Here is a 17,680-nt window from a genome sequence, read left to right as displayed (position 1 = left end):
TAAATAGACACTGGCCAAATGTGGAAATTGTCAGTGATCAGAATACATGCTGCGACATTTGCCTCTACAAAGCCATCCAATCTTACTTGTTTGATCACAGGCGATTGACCTTATCAAAGGTTGTCTTTGTTACGTTTATCTTAAAAGTAATTTCAGATTCCTTTCATTTGTAATGCCATTTTCAAAGTAGCTTCACGAAAAGAGGATTTGTCCTCTTGAGCCTCCACTGAGGAAGTTTGTATGATTTCATTTAGCGGGACCTGATGTGTCTATTAATCAGATTTCAGGGCTGTAACTGCTCCATGTGCGAGTAATTTGTCTTCTGAGTCCTATGGGAAACACCTGAACAACTTCCATCGAAAAGTAATTACTTTCACTGTACGACATAATATACTTTTTTAAAGTTCATTATTAAAAACCGCTGGACTTTTAACCCAAATGGCTCTGTGGTCACTTCCGTTGGTCGTTCCCGTTGCTTTAAAACGAGCCCCGGCTGCTAGCAGCGGGTCTGGAATATGTAATAGTTGTTTCCATGGCAACCCATACCATAAGTGAGCTTGTCCATTGTAAGATCACGTGACGGTGACGCTCTTACCACCCCGCCCCCCCACAGTGAGTTATGTACCTAATATCTCCTCACACTGTCTGTCAAGGGTATCCTTTTAAACAACTGTCCTTTAAATGCTTTTATACTCAACTCCCCCCTTTCCTTCACAACTGAACACCATCAATCTAGTCGTTTACTTTAACTTTATTTCCCACTCCATTAGTTTCTAGGACACCGATCGGCATTGGGAGAGAAAGGAGGGGGGGGGGGGGGGGGGGGGGGAGGGGTGGACAGACAGTGTGAAAAAAAGAAAACCTGAATAAGAAAGTTTGGCTCCTCGGAGAGATAAAATGTAATTTCACAGTCAACTTGCTGTAATATATTATTTCACAACAATTGAGTGTGGGCTGATATGAGCCCTTCATGGCACCTGTACAGAGCAGGCAGAACATCAGCGATGACTCTCTTGAGGGGTGTGGTGTGTGTGTGTGTGTGTGTGTGTGTGTGTGTGTGTGTGTGTGTGTGTGTGTGTGTGTGTGTGTGTGTGTGTGTGTGTGTAGGCAGAATTATCAAAAAGAAAATCACTTGAATGGAGATGCCAAGGGGATTGAGCCCAGTGGATCAGAATGAGTGAGTCTCCTGTAAAATATAAGCAGCACAGAAGGAAAAAAAATGCAGTTCTGTTTAGAGTTATTTAAAAGGAAATAATATTTCCAGCCAGTGATTTGATCCCTTTGTGTATTGAGCTTCAGTGGCAAGAAGCAGTGTAACAGCAGGTGTAAATAAAATCTACCCGAGAAAAAATAGAATCCAATACCCTCACATTCATCAACGTGTTTGCAGAGAGACAGTTGAGCCAAATGAAGGAATCTAAACATCATTTATTCCAGTAGCTGCACTCCCTCATTTCTCCAGCTTCACCATTACACACACTGTTATCCGGGAACATGTAAAGCATTGATAGATGCCTCGTGCTTCATTAGCTACAGTCTCTCAGCCTGGGAGGCACTTACACAATATCAAACGGCTTCAACCAGAAACCTGATGAGGCGGGGAGCCTAACCTATGCACTACATGCAGGAGATGGGATGAGACGCCTCATGTGAGAAACTTAAATAAAACACATCAGCTGTCCATTGAGTGCTGCTACAAAACCAGATTTTCTTCACTTTGGACATTTGAACATCACAAATTAGGTTAAATTAATGGTAGAAAGTGCATTCAAACAGAACAGATGGATGTTTTTGGGTGTATCCTCGTGTCTTTCTCACAGTTTGCTGTTTTTCTGAAATTGGGACACCAGACCGAGCACCTGCTCTGAAGCAGTGATGACCTTATTCTGCAGGTAAACAGCACTGTTTTTGGACGTGTCGCTCAGGAAGTAGCGATAGTTCACCATGATGCCGCAGGAGCTGGCCACGCCCCTCGGGCTGGTGTCAGCGTGCCAGTTGAGCCTCCACATGGTGGCGCCGTTCTGCAGGTGGAAGTTGGCCACAGGGTTCAGAGCGTAACCCCGCCTTTTCTCCCCGTACAGATACCAGGCGCAAAGGCGCATCAGGACGGGCTCCAGGACACGGGCCAAGCGCTCGGAACGCAGCCCCTCACTGGAGGTGATCAGCTTGCGGAGGGCCTCCATGGCTGGGGTCCCCGGGGCAGAGTCGGTGGCCTGCTCCACCTCCTTCCACTCCTGCTCCGAGAGGAGGTCTGAGCCCCGACCCTCCTTCCTGTACTGGCTGAGCAGGCCTTGGAGCCAGGAGGAGAAGCCCGGGATCGGAGACAGGCTGGAGAACTGGGCCATGTGCGGGAACTCGCTCTGGGAGACATGAGAAGAGAGAGGGATGGTGAGAAAACCATCAATCAAAGTTTATTTATATAGCCCAATATCACAAGTTTTACATTTGGCTCAGGGGCTTTACAGTTTGTACAGAATATGACACCCTCTGTCCTTAGACCTTCATATCGTACAAGGAAAAACCCCCAAAGAAAACCCACAGATAATGGGTAAAAAAACAGAGGAGGTATCCCTCTCCCGGGACGGACGTGTAATAGGTGTTGCGTGTGTGTAAATTAAAAAGATACATCTATAACATAGTTATATAGCAGTCCAAATGCACAAAAGAAAAGGATAATGTGTCTATGACTGTATATGAGAATAAGAGAACCCATACATACTTTAGGTTTTTAGACACACAACATTTTTTACGATATCTATTACATTGGGCCTTGAACTCACTTTTAACTCCCCTAAAGTATCCCTGCCATCAGAATGTAAAACTACCGAAACTTGTTTTTTAAAAATGTTTTTAAGGGTCTTAAGAGACTGAGTTACATAATGGCTTGTTTGTTTCACAGTATGCAGGTTGCAGGTAACGCATTTTCATATTATAAATTGACACTCAAATAAGAAAAGAAAAGTTTGCTTATGAAGGGCAAGGTTATTTTAACGTCAAGCCTAATACATGATATAAAGAGGGTTTCAAAATAACTATGGTATGCACAAATGTTTTGAAAAGAATTCATGCATTTTAAGGGTTTGAAATGGTTTCTTTTTTAGATATATTTAAAGCACACAGCTCTGCAGAACCGTTTACATGCAGAGACGCTTAAATTGCCTACACCAGCTTGAACAGAGGACAACAAAGCTACAGAGAGAACGGGGATGAGAAAACAAGGTGCGTGACGGTTTAAAGAAAACCGATGACAGGCAGCAGAGATTTGATCCCCAACAGAATGCAGGGGCACCAGCTCTGAAACGGCGGAAATAAGAGAGATGAGCGCTCCACCTCAACATCAAAACACAAAACAAAATGTTCTCGTTTGCGCTCAGTCTGCTGCTCAGGCCTTCAGTTCCTCAGAAAGGGACGGCATTACATATCAACTCTATTTCTTCACGAATCTGCACCGCTGATGGAGATGGAGGACCCCTCCCTCCCTTCCTCTTATTCTTCTCCACAGCACTCTGTAATACCTGTCCTCTGTCTCGCCTCTCCCCCATGTTTCTGCCCAAAACACCCAACCGCTCCATTAGTTCTCTTACAACCTGCTACCCTCTCCTCTCACTAAAACCCCCCTTCGTCTTCTCTGCCCATCTTCTTGCTCCGACATCTGGGCTGATAAGTGACGGAGCGACCTGGCAGGTGGAGGGTTGAAAGTGTTTGCAGATAAAAAGCGCCAGACAACGCCTAGTAGGACCTGTCATTCCGCAACAAAGTTTTCCTTTCTTCATCCTCTCTTCACTTTCACGTCCTCCCATTCTATTTATTCTCTCTCATGATCTCACCTTCCTCACTCCAACTTCTACCTGTGGGCTTTCCCATGTCATCAAAGAAGAAAAAGGCTGGTGGAAAAAGACGAAAAAGGAGCAGGGAGGAAATGATACAGAGGAGGAGCAGTGCCAGACCTGTGCTCTGGGGGCCAATCTACAAAGACAAGCAAGACCTCCTCCCGTCCCCTTAAATCACCACAGTGACCTTATCTTTTCCACTCTATCATCTATCCATCATCATAGTGGTTCCTGTGTGGCTGTGCTGCTGCTCTCTTCACCTTTATGTAAGGCAAAGGCCTGTCAGAGAGCCAGGGCCTCTGCAGAATACAAGGGGCAGCTTCCCAGCTCCGAGCTGGATCATTGCACTTACACTGTCGGGGTCAGGTTTCATTCCCACATGGGTCATATGAATAAATAATTGCTCTCATGGGGTTCTTTGGATAAAAGTGTCCAGAGAAAGGGCAGAAAATTGCTACATATTTGGTCAAAATTCTGTTTAACGACAAGAATCTGGCTTTTTGGATTTGTCACTACAATATATGAAAACTTCTTAGGCCAATTCAATATTTCATTTCTGTTGTGAAATCTAGACAGCTTAAAGAGCATCTTGCAGGTTTTTATTTATTCTACATTTATGCTTAAACTTGCTTGAAAATTACAATTAAAAAAGTGAATGCAGGATTTGATATGTTTTACGAGACATAAGGGCAGGAATTCAGAGGGAAAGGAGCAATTTTGAGCTCTGCTCTTAAAAACGTTTTTTTTTAAAGGTCATACGTCAAACGCGTCATATTACATCACGCAGGGGACACATCTCCGCTCTCTGACTGCGGGTATAGTAGATTTGCGTTGAGTAGAGCGGTTGTGTTTTAAGGAGCTGGTATTTTCCGGTAGTTTTACATTGTATTTCACCATTTGTAATCATGGTGCAGTATTGTGTTTGTGCAGGTTGCACAAATACCAGCCTGTCAGGACATCGAGTCCACAGTAAAAAGGACCGGAGCTAGCGTTCGTTCCTGGGTGCATTGTGCATCCACCTCCCTGCAGCACATACTCTCCAAAGCTTTATCAGGAAACCGTATTACTTCTCTCTCCCCCCACCCCCCTTCGCTGCTCTCTCCCCCCCCCCCCCCTTCGCTGCTCTCTCTCCCCGCCCCCTTCGCTGCTCTCCCCCCCCCCCCCCCCCCCCTTCGCTGCTCTCCCCCCCCCCCCCCCTTCGCTGCTCTCTCTCCCCCCCCTTCGCTGCTCTCTCTCTCTCTCTCTCCCCTCCGGTACACGGCACCGTAACGGTACGTCTACACTACAGGCATCAAAAAATGCTTTCAACGCTTCGCCCATTCACTTGAATGGGGTGACGTAGAAGATTTTGAATCTTCGCCGAACTGCATTGTGGGGAGCATGGCATGGCTTTGCAAGCATCACGAGCATCTATCGGCATCAAAAGTTGAACAATGTTCAACTTTTGAGGCTCGATGCTTGGCATCAGCCAATCAAATTCCGTTTATGCAAATCCCGCCAGTGCAAGCTCAGCCAATCCAACCGCGTGCAAGCTGGGAGAGCCAGACCGCAGTTCATTTCCTCATATTCCAAACGAGATATTACGGTAGCAAATCACCCGGTTCTTTACGACCGGAACTATTTACCGGGATACAAACCGGAGGAACCAGGCATGGAGGGAGGTGGCAGAGACAGTGGGTGAAACTGATAGTTTTTTCGCCTGTTTGGAGAGTTTATATCCAGTTTACTTCGTTTTAACATTGCTATTGCTCTGTATGTCGGGGGCGGGAGATTCATGTGATTGGTTGCTCGCAAAAAATCGCCAAGCTTCAGACACGCCCAGCTTCAAGATTTTTTCATGCCTGTAGTGTAGATGGGCCGTAAGACATTGCATTAGGTAACGCTGTGGTGGCTGTACTGCTCCAGCCGTCTCCTTTCTGTTTGTTCGTTTCCCCCTGTCTGTGTTGTTTGTGTGTGCGTGGTGGCTGTCACTCCTGGCTCCCGGCTCAACCTCCACTCACCTGCTGCAATCAGCTGTACACCCTCCCCGACTACACACCTGCTTTCCATCAAGCCATTTACAACGACATATCAACGGAGGCTCCACAACCTTTCTTCGCCAGATCGTCAAGTATCAGCCGTATCTCCTCCGGTACACAGCACCGTAGTGTTGCATTAGGTAACGCGAGATACGGCTGATACTTGCGCATTAGTTTCTGTTATGGATCAGTATCAACAGTCCTGCCAGTAACGTTACTATATTCTGAATGCTACTATAGTTATAGCCTGATATATGATAGCTAACTTTACAATGTTGTGATGTGACGTTAGCTAACATTCTGTAGCTAACGCCGGTCACTCACCAAGATAGCTGCCCAGTTCTCCACTGGTTCTCCTCACACCACAGCTCAATTTCTCTCCGATGGCCGTTATTTCTTCTAATCCTTGGCTGCTCCTAGTCTCTTGGACGCCTAGCAGGCTCATAATTATAAGGTTGTGGTCCGTCATATGCATTCGAATATTCATGTTCAACTTCTTCTGTGTCGAAACTAGCATTGGGATCCATGTTTATTAATACGTTACACCGGCCGCTCTCCCCCTTGTGTCCCCCGTGTTACGTCACACGCGGGAGGTCACGTGCCGAGGCTTTTTTATGCGGAAGTGAACATTTCTTACAAAAACGACGCCAGATGTCACTGTAGTGTATATTTCTGTATATTTTTTTGAAAATCTAGTGTATTCATCATTTTCATACACATTTATTCACAGGTGTCTTTAACCTGGAAGTTGCTCTTTAAGCACAAGGGCTAAACAAAAAAAAGGAGTGTGCTGGTGAGGTGGCTGCCAAATGTTCCCACAATCCCTTGCACTGAAACACGAATAGCCAGAAAATGTCCCATTGTATTGAAATACCATTGGACCGCTGCCCCTTACTCTGAAAGTGGAAAGAAACACCCATTTCTCAGAAACTAGGTGGTGTCCCTGCAACAAACAGAAGCAAAAGGCTAACCGTAACCCACCATACTCTGCATCTGATTGGTTAGTAGTAGTATCTGCCTTAGAACAGTCTGGTGGGTGGGTTTATGTTAATTGCCAAAGAGAGATTGGTTAGGGTGAGGGTTAGGATATCAGATTCTATATGGTGGAAAACAGTTTAGCAGAAAGGCAGTAATTGCCATCTTATGCTTTAATGGAATTAGTTTTTTGATATAAAATTAAGACCCAGCAAAACATTAAATCCGCCGTGAAAAATGGAATGTAAAAATGGAAATTAAGTTTTTTATATAAAAAGCAGAGGGAGCATGCCTATTTGTAGACACTGTTTCTTTTTTTTTACCACTTCATTTTTTCAAGAATTCAACATTTTGTAGTAACTGGTCTGTGCTTTTGTAAAAAAAAAATATTATTAATATTGCATTAGAGAGACAACAGGAGAAGACGCCACCTTGCAAAGCTAGTAGACTTCTTTATGAAAATGTTAGGTCTAATTGCCTCTCTTTTAAGCTTCAGGTCATTAATCTGCTTAAAAATCTGAGGGTTAGACTAGGTTTCTTTTTCAGAAACAAGTCCTGTTTCTCGCTTTAGGCCAGGAAAAGGCTCTGTGACCTTTTTACCTGTGCTGGAATATGGTGATCTGATCTATATGAATGCACCTGCCCATTACCTGATCAAGTTAGATGCTGCCCATCACAGTGCGCTGAGATTTGTAACTAACTGTAAAGTATTAACTCATCACTGTACCCTGTATGCCAGGGCAGGTTTGCCTTAACTAACTGTACAGAGGCTCAGTCACTGGTACAAAGCCATGTTAGGTAAACTACCATCTTACATCTGCTCTCTTATTACACGGCAAATTGAAAGTAGCTATTGCCTGAGATCTCATGCTGTGGTTTTGTTAAATGTACCAAGTGCTAGGACTGACTTAGGGACGAAAGCTTTTATGTGCGCAGCTCCTCTAACTTGGAACAGTCTGCAAAAAAAACTGAAACTGAGCAATTTGGTTCCACTACATGTTTTTAAAGCACGTATAGATGCTATGCAATCTGATACTGTTGGTACCTGTAAATGTCGATAGGTATGTACATTGTAAATCCCTGTATCTATGTTGTATGATGCCTTTTTTGTTTTTCTGTTGCTTTCTGTTTTTATGTCTTCATGTGGAACCTACTTGCAGCAGGTCTCCCTTGAAAAAGAGATCGATGATCTCAATGGGATTCACTTGGTTAAATAAAGGTTTGAAATGAACACTCGGATCAGTGAGGCTTTTAAAATAAAGTGCAATTACATAACCTACCTTCCAACCTCTGCTAAAGCAGAAATCATAACAAACGCTGTGCTCCCTTAACAAAACTGTATGTTGTTTTCAATGAAAATCAAAACAGTCTCCTCGTATGAATGACGTGGAAGCAGCTTAAAGCTCTGAAACCTGATTTGTGAGAGGATACAGTGTAAAGAGCTGCTTCCCATCGGCTGGGTAGAGTGGCTTTTGATGTTCATTCAATGTTCCAATCGTTTAACAAGTGCTAGCTGGAGAGGCCCGACATGAAGGACTCTCCTGCTCTTATTGAGAGGGATGGATGAGATTTCATTACTGCCCGTCTATTTGCTACCAATCTGTTCGTGTGCATGTGTTCATGTGTGTGCTGGAACAAGCGAGAGATTTATGATTCTCCGGGAATAAAATCAAACTTTTGAAAAGCAATCATACAAGAATATTGCTTGTTGCAGCTACACTTCTCACTGGAATAACAATGTAACAGCTGGGCCACACCTGAGGGACTACTTTAAAGCCTTTTAATTTAATTTAGCGTGTGAGTCATACAGAGTGAACATCCATAGGGAACAAACACTGTTTGATTCTACACCAAAGGGGGCGGAGCTGAGGAGCCCTGCAGGAGTTAACAGCTGCATCTGTGCACAGTCAAGGTGTGGTGAAGCTATACATAGTGTGAGTGCTTTAAAAGCTTCACTGATAACACTGGGTGATTCTAGATAAGTGTGACTTTGCCTCGCCTGTGAACTTACACTTTACCACCGCTTTGCCATTGCCTAGTCTTTATAGGAATTCAAATAGGATTTAGGATTTAATAATGGCTTTGGCTTTAATTTTCGTATCAACAGGAAATATCATCATTCTAATTTGAGCTTTATTTGTCATGTCAAACTCTTTGATAACATATGTATCAAACAAAGTGATACACTAGGCACAAAGGTTTTAATAGAACATCTTAACATTATTATGTTAATCCATGCATTTTAAATTAAAAAGGTTATTTTTTTTTTTTGTTGCAAGAATGTCTTTTGAAAGCTCATTAAAGCGGCACTATTATTCTCCTTTTTAGGTTTCATATTGTATTGTGTGCCTCCACTGTGATAGGTCTCCATGCTTTCATGTTCAAAAAGGTCTTTACTTTGCTCATACTGCCTGTGCTGCAGCACCTCTTTTCACCCTCTGTCTGAAACCAGAGCCCAGTCTGCTCTGATTGGTTAGCTGTCTGGCTGTGTTGTGATTGGTCAACCGCTTAGAGATGTCCCACACGCTACACAAAACAAACAATTGTCACAAACAATGTATTGGAGCGCTAGCCAATAGAAGTGCAAGTGTTACATAGTGATGTCACTCTTTTACGAAGTAAACATAGGAGTCTAATTGAGGCGTTTCAAATAAGGCCAACACACTCCCCCCCCTGGGAACTTTGGGATTTTGGCCTTTGCAGACCATTTACATACACAGAAACCTATATAACACACTAACGGAATGGGAAACCCCAGAAAAGCGTAATATGGCCTCTTTAAAAGCTGCATACAAAGTTCCTTTTGTAACAATTACACTACATCTTGGAATCCAGCCGCACTCACCTGTAGTTCTCGCACCACCCTCTTGATGAGGTAGTTGCCCAGCTCCACCCCTTGAAGGCCAGCCTGGGTGGAGGAGATGGAGTAAAAGATGGCTGCATTTATCTTATTCACGTCCTCCTCGGATTCGAGAGGGGCAAACTCGCGGACGATGCTCTAAGACATAGAAAAACATTTTTGTCAAGTCACTCATCTACAAACCCATGCTCAGTGTTTTTGTTCTACTTAGCTGCAGCCGAGGCAGGAGTGACTCATAGTCAGAGCTGCTGGAGCAAAACTGTGTGTATGGTTGCACTATTTCACACCATGGAATAGTATCAAATTGCTATGTTGTCAAACTCCCTTCTCCTCCCTCACTGTAAAGAAAGGGGAGTCAGCACCGTAGAGGGTGCTCCCAGAGGGATGTGCAGTTTAAAGGTCCTGTATTGTTTTTCACACGGCAATAATCTATTTGTCAACTGAGAGGAGGAACAAAGAAGTAAATCCCTGTTGTTTAACTATCCTCCAAGGTGTGATAAAGGGAGACAAAGCGTTACAGCAGCCGGCGGTGGCTTCCAACCTGTATGTTATCGGAGATGTCTTCAGTCAGGGCCACGTGTAGCACAACCAGCGGCTCCATTGGCATGGCGGCGTGGGTGAAGGCATAACAACGGCGGCATGGCCCCACTCTGCGCTTCAGGTCACTCCAGTTCCTCACAGGGTGCACGGCCTCGTACCTTTAAAGGGATGATATGAAAGATCATTTTTTAATTAACCGTTTGCTCTGCCCTGCCCACCTTAGTGAAGGTTCACAGGCGTGTCAATGCCCTGACACATTTGAATAATTAAGGTATTTAAAAAAAAAAAACCACTGGTTTCTTGTTTTCAGGGAGAGAAAACTTAGACAACTAGGTTAAATTAATCGCTTTTTATTTTTGTCATTGTGATGTACTTTAAATCTCAATACCACTATCCAGTTAAAATCTTTAATATCCAATCATTACACCCTAGTGTGCAGTTGCTTTTAAATTGCTTAGAATATGTTGTTTAATTGAATAAAGGCAATTGTATTGGTTTGGTTTTATTACACACTGTATAATATGGACATTGTTATAAATAATAGCTTGCTTTCAATGCTCTATTGAAAAATAATAATACAAATAGCGCAAACTTGTGCAGAATACGTAACGTCTCGTATAAGACTGCGATACTGCACGTTTGGGTTAGTTGAGCGACAGTAGAGGTAATAAGAAATGTAATGTCCTCATTTGAATATTCAATGTTGTATTGCATAATTTCTTTCTATTTTATAGCCTGGGAAACAACTGTCCTGTGTCTATGTCAATCAAGGGAGAAGAAGGGTCCTTTTCTCATAGACTTCTATACAATCGGACTTTGCAACCTGTGGAGTTGCCCTCTGCTGACCACTTGAAATGATGCAGGTAAGGGCACTTCTGCATTGGCTATGTTTTTTTTATGTGGTTGCCTCTTTAGCTTACCAGACTGTTTAACTCATTCCTTTTATTTTTGGTTTTGGAGAGACTTAATTAAAACTCTTAAATGCTATGAACGCTGTAAGGGCATGTAGAGGAATGCCTAGATACGTTTGTTTCGATGATGGACAATAGCTTGGATGTAAAAAAAGAGACTGTTGTGACACAAAAGAGGGAAAGACACGAAGAAAGTAAGACAGTGAAGAAGAGGGAGCATGAATGTTCTTACTGGCTGATCTTCTGCAGTATCTCACATGGGGACTGCCAGGTGATTCTCTCCAGCCGGAGCAGACCAACAGAGAACCACTCAGAAAGCAAGCTCTTCAGCGTGCCGTTCAGGTCCTGGAAGAGAAAAAATGCAGAGTTTAGAATCTACATCAGCTAAAAATCTATTACAAATTCACCACATTCATTCCTTTGTTGTGACAGCTCAGTAGCCGGTCTGTTGTTTGAATAGAACACTGGTAAGCAGGTACATCTTAATCTATGATAACGATGCATTGGAAAAAAGTATTTGTCATTCTTTTCTATCTCTTAAAGTACTCACTAGAAATCGCAGCTTTATATGAATATTAAAAGAAGTGGATAATCACATTCATCACAGCCTTATAAACCTCTTTTATGAGAAAAACCTCACCAGTGCCAACTTATTGACTGACAGCAAAGTAACTGCAGTTTGTCTGGCGGCTATAAAGAAATCCTGTACCGTCATCTTACACACTGCGGGGTGTTTGATCCCCTGGGTGTCTGTATGGTCTTTGAATGTTTTCACATTATGAGTTGTGATTTGTTTGAGCTAGCAAAGGGTGTACAGGAGGCACTTCAATAAACAACTTGCCATTTCAAAGCAGGCCTGTTCTCCCACAAAGGTCAGACTTAATTTAAAGCAAATCTCTTGCTAACACACAAACAAGTGCACGGCGTGCATGCACTCAGACACACTCATAACACATAAATACAGCTTATATTGGCTGTTCCATAGTATGACTTCACTCCGGGCTTACTTTAGTGCCGGCTTGTCCGTCATAATAATAGCTAATGCAAACAAGCTCAAGTACAGTCATGCTGTGAAAGCCACTGGCTGAATTTCTCTGCGAGAAACTTTCAAACACCAAAGCTAACAACATTTGAAATTCCTCCCCACGTATATGCATCAATTGCATCATGCTCTGCATTATTCAGCTCTATGGTAGAGAGGTTTCACACTTGAAAATTCTGTTGGGTGAGGAGAAAATCAAAAGTAATACAAAAGAAAGTTCAGCAAAATATTTACTTGTGTGAAGCTGAATGTGTGTGTACGTGTGTTCCTTTAACCTCCCAAGCTGCCTGAGGGGAAATAATCTATGATGGCTGATAATCCCAGCTCGGTATTTCTTTGGAAAACGCAGCGCATAAACAACCCTCGACAGTGCAGCCCCTGCCTTGGGTAGCCAACTCTCACTCACACAAAAGGAAGGCCGAACTGAAATGTGTATTCCATGGACCTACCAGAAGATGAAGTCTTTTGAAATGGAAGGGGTCTAGCTTTCGAAGCCTGGGGTTAGGAGAGGAAAGGAGGAAAGGGAAAAGAAGACAATCCTGCATTCCATTAGAAAGAAAATGGAGCAATACTTTCTGACACTGGAGCTGTATCAATGCAGCGAAGCTGTGATGCTGTGAGCTGATACAGTCTCTGTTACCTTGAGCTGCAGTTATTTGGTGATTACATAGAGCGATGGAAACTGCAGAGCCTGGAAGGAACACTGTCTATCCAAGGCCAAACAACCATGGAGTGCCAAAGTGATCACAGGTCAAACTCAGAGTGTGCCAATACTTTTACTCCAGTAGGCTGCGTGCCACTTGTCAGCCTGGCAGCCTGTCTGTGGGGAAAAATAGCCTCACTGATACTTAAATCCCAAAGAGACAACTAAAACAATGTCTCCTACTCAGCTTTACATCTCTCATCCACTCAGTTTGTGGAAAGACGAATGAGAATGAAAAGCCTGGATGTAGAGGGAATGAAGAGGAACGTGAACAAATCTATTACCCAGCAAAGAGAGATTAATCTAGTGTAGAAATCAAAGAGTACCACAACATTTTTCCGCCTTATTAAATCCTAACATTCATTACTTCAGAATAATGCTATCATATGTTTTGCCCTATATGCTTCTGTGTTAACCTGACCAGTTTTTTTTAATGCAAGTGTTTTCTCTCCCCTAGTATGCATATACAGCCAATACATGTTCTAAAAGCTTCATATTTACTTCAACCTTTTCTCATTTTTAGCTCAATCAATTCTGGCAATAACAAGAAAAGATTGCTGTGCACCCCCAAGACCATTGTGGTCAGCACTCAGTACGAGTACTCGGTGGGTAGCTTAGACCTTTTATAAGCTGCAAAAGGTCTCAGTGGGCCTGGGTTATTGAGATAAAATGCATCTGAACCACCTCTCCGCAGGAATAAAATAAGTATTGAGCTGAAGAGAAGAGGCTAGAATTCCATTGGCAGGGTGTTTGAAAAATCATAAAACACTCTATTCCAAAGCAAAACAAAACACAAGAACTGACCACAAAGATGACAGAAAACCTCTCTCACCACATGATCAATCAGAGTCTAAAAACAGCACAACACGATAATGGAAGCCTCCTGAAAATTGGTTCAGGATAATATCAAGCAGGACAGTTCAGGTAACACCATCACTGTTTTTGATAGCGAACACAAACCATTTTGGTATCTTGATTTTTGCATCTCAGCACAACAGCTTTACAAATCTGCATTTCATCCAGTGTGTTTGTGAAAAGTGGACACAGCATTTTAACAATGACAGAAGTGGGGTTTGTTTTGGATTAAATGGCCACTCAATTCAAAATGGTGCTCTCCAATACCAGAACAAAGCATCCTTCTTGATGGTTCGTTTTGTTAAACTTTATGTCTACATGTAATTCACATAGGGGCTCCTGCACATGCTGTTGTTTAAATAAAAGGGCTGCTGGTGGCCTGTGACTCACAAATAGCAATTTTCTAGCCGGAAAGCCTCTAGTTCATTTATAAATGCAGCTTCAAGCAGCGTATACTCAGTAGGACTCCAACTTAGAGATTCGGCCCTGAGCATGAACATTAGCCAGAATAATGGTTTATGAACACGGTTATGTAACCTCCGTCAAGCCTAACAAATAAATCATGAGAACATATATATTCTTTATCTTGGGGATAACTAAGTACTACAATGAAGAAAGAAGTTGGTTATGCATCTTATGGTTGGTGTAGTTGTATTAAAAGCTGCTCTCTTATAATGTTAGAATAAAAGTCAAATGATTCTTTATTTTGTTAAGTGAGAATTGTTGCGCAATATCCACGGCACATATTAGACATTACATTGATCTTTGGGAAATGTGCAACCTTTAGATGAGAACGATCAACAGAGTACATTTGTATTCTTGAACAAACTATGTGAATGGAATTCATTTGACATCAAGCTTTAGAAGTGAGAAGTCCTATATTCACACTTGTATTCTGTGCCTCTACTGCGACATGTTTACATGCTTTAAAAGCTCTCTATTTTTCTCATCCTGCCTGTGGTGCAGAACCTCTTTTCACCCTCTGTCTGAAACCGTAGCCCAGTCTGCTCTGATTGGTTAGCGGGCCGGTGAGAAACTTCCTTTGGTGTCAACTTTGGGATTTCAGTCTTTGCAGATCATTAACATTCACAAAAAGAAAAACATACTGGTGGAAAGGGCAAACCTTAATAAGCACAATTCGACCCCCTTAGTTGAATTAAATCCTTTTAAATTATTTGACTGATCAAAGATGAGTGGATGATAAGACAGGAAAGGGATTTTTATTTGTATGCCAAAGATGTGTTTTCACTGCCTTTCCATTCTATTTTATTTCACTTTGTCATCAGACAAATCAATAAAAACATACGTTAGATTCCTGATTCATATTCAAGTTGTCACCTTGTGCTGTAGCAGAGTAAATCTTGCCTCTGTATAGAAGGAAATATTAGTACTGAGTCTATAATAACATGAGAGTAATACAGCAAGAGTGGAAGGCAGCTCTTAACGGTGCTTTAACAGGATCTGTCCAGCCAAGATGAGCAGGAAATGTGAAGGAAGCACTGAAATTAAACTTGGCAGCGACTTGTGCCAACAAAAGCTTGGCCTTATCTATCTGCAAAAGCACCCTGAGCTAAGAGGAAATACATTAAAAGAGCTGACATTTTGATATGCTTTTAGTTTAGTTAGGAAGGTGTACTGGGGCAAAGGGGATTCACACTCAAGCTGTGAGGAAATGTGATCCATGTGATGGGAGCAGTTGTGCCTCCGTGTGGGGTGAGTGGCGTAAGCAGTTATACTCAGCCTTTTGCTAATGCTGTTAAAATATGCAACATAAACTAGTTCTAAATGGCGAAAAATGTGGATTCAGTTATTCAGGCGAAGATGCCAAACGCGAACTGCACTTCTTGACTCATGCGAGCACCCGTATAAAAATGTAAACAAATGTATTACCCTGATGTGCGGACTCTCGCTGGCTTTTGATGAGATTATTTCAAGCACATCGGCTCGGAGATCCACCAGAAACTTTACTCCCCCCTCGACTCTGCTTATATGATTCAGCAACTGTTTATAACGGGGAGTCAAACCGTATCGGAGCCTGTCTTCAACTTGCAAAATGGTAGCCAAGTCTCGTAGCTGGGTATCCAACAGCCTCACAGCGAGCTCTGAAAGGTTTTTATGGTCTACTCCAAAGTCCTGCGAGAGCTTTGTGAGAAAGCCAAGTTTATCTTCCTTATCTAGACTGCTGTAGAAGTGCATAAACTCCAAGCTATTCGACTCAGGAGGAGGAGGGGATTTGTCTCTCGTTTCGTAAGTGGGTAAAGGTGCAACGACCCTCGTCAGTATTTCCTCCATGCCCGTAACACCACCACGAATTGAGGTCGAGTACCAACGCCAAGCTTTGACGTCCGAGGCCTGCAGGGCCGCTTTGAGGACAGCCCGGTGTCGCCAGCACCGTACACTGCTTCGAAAAGCCCAGATAGCAGGATTGGATATCATAGCCAGGAGGGAGCTGAGCTGTCTGTTTTGGACCCGCGACCAGTGAACACGTGAACACACAGAAGGGAACCACTTCCGGGTTTCTTAAAGAGACAGTACAGCTGCCATGGCAGGTCCATGACGGGTGATATGAAAACACATCAAAACCAGTGTGGCTAGGATAAAGGGAATATATTAGTATATGATATACTAGTATTGTAGTATAAGTGTAACTGTGTGATGGTGTAAAAATTGCCTTATAAAACGACCAAAGAGACTACAATGTACAAAAGCCATCACCCCAATGTGTTGGTCTTGGTCAACAGATTTTACTTGATAAGAAAAAAAAAACACAAATACCTTTACATGATTATAGTTAGTACATTCTAAAAAAGGGTTGTTTAAAAATATTACTTGACTTTTTGTTAGTCAACTAATATGACTTGTAACAAACAAATATAAAGATATATGAATTGAATGTACATTTTCTAAAACTGAACAATATTTGTTGTGTTTAGCTTTTTTCTTCTTTTTTGTTTTATTCATCTGAGTAGAACATCTTTGATTGAATACAAATATATATTCAAAAAACTGATTTATACAAATTATAACTATAAAGAAAGTGAATAGAATGTTGTGAAATAAAAGATCATTTTTATTTTCATGTGCCCATGTTGTTGTTTATGTATTGATTATTTTTAATGTGTTTTATTCCACAATCCAATACCTCTGAAGAAATCAACCAATAATAATTTTGTCCCATGACAAACTGACCTAAAACATACATTTTGATGGCAACTGCCACAACAGGAAGGACTTGCAACAGTGCAACAACACTTGTATGGTTTGTTTTATTAAACATATTTTTTATTTCAACAGACAACGTGATGGGAACACAGGTTTCTCATCTGAATTACAATTGTTGGCAATTTCCCTCATTGACGTTCATGTATCAAATACTTTTCTTTGATTTGAAAGATGGTGAATCATATTATATATGCTCATTGGTGTTATTATGTTAGTCGACTTCTTCATTTGAGTAAGTATTACTTATTACGCACTGTGGAATATCACTCAAAGTAAAGGGAAAATAAGATACATAATGATGTATGACCACACCCATCACCACTATGCCATCATTATTTTGTTTATCTTACAACTCAACATTAATGATGTGTTTGCATTTGCTTGAGAAGTGCTGCCAGCTCATTGTCTTACATATTTTTTTATTTTTGAAATCAACCTGAGTTGTGTTTTTGTATTCAGCATCAGACACCCTGCTGGGCAAGTTAGTTGAATACACATTTTTATACTACATCAATGTTTTACTATGTAGCTCAAGATTAGCTCCTAGTAATAGAAAATTCATTACAGAGCAAATAGATTATTTTTCAATGGCACTTTGATCTGTCTTATAAGTTATTCCTGTCTGTGGGAAAACAGTAGGCTCTGTCTATAGAAACAAACTGTACTTCAAAGTGGCAGTTCACCTAGTACACCTCAACGCAAGACATCATTATGTCAGCACAGG

At 42.1% G+C, this 17,680-nt stretch overlaps 1 protein-coding gene across 1 annotated transcript; it reads right to left on the bottom strand.

Moving 5' to 3' along the window:
* Positions 1-1,408: 1,408 nt before the first annotated feature.
* Positions 1,409-16,537, bottom strand: mlycd (malonyl-CoA decarboxylase). The gene is made up of 5 exons (XM_079683616.1): positions 15,625-16,537; positions 11,367-11,479; positions 10,225-10,381; positions 9,669-9,821; positions 1,409-2,360 (listed from the first exon to the last, which is right to left on the bottom strand). Exons 1-5 carry the CDS (start codon positions 16,168-16,170, stop codon positions 1,815-1,817), a joined length of 1,515 nt encoding a protein of 504 aa, XP_079539742.1. The 5' UTR covers positions 16,171-16,537; the 3' UTR covers positions 1,409-1,814.
* Between the last annotated feature and the right edge of the window lie 1,143 nt (positions 16,538-17,680).

Source organism: Notothenia rossii (assembly GCF_949606895.1).
Source record: "Notothenia rossii genome assembly, chromosome: 5".
Taxonomy (NCBI): Eukaryota; Metazoa; Chordata; class Actinopteri; order Perciformes; family Nototheniidae; genus Notothenia; species Notothenia rossii.
Note: the sequence above shows the minus strand (reverse complement) of the source record. Positions and strands in the feature narration are given on the sequence as shown.

Bases quoted from the DNA above. Each gene is read 5' to 3' on its own strand.
- mlycd (XM_079683616.1), bottom strand. From the start codon at position 16,170: ATGATATCCAATCCTGCTATCTGGGCTTTTCGAAGCAGTGTACGGTGC. The intron at 10,382-11,366 runs GTAAGAACATTC...ATCCCTTTAAAG, and splicing joins ATACTGCAGAAGATCAGCCA to GTACGAGGCCGTGCACCCTG. The intron at 9,822-10,224 runs GTTGGAAGCCAC...TCTATGTCTTAG, and splicing joins ACATCTCCGATAACATACAG to AGCATCGTCCGCGAGTTTGC.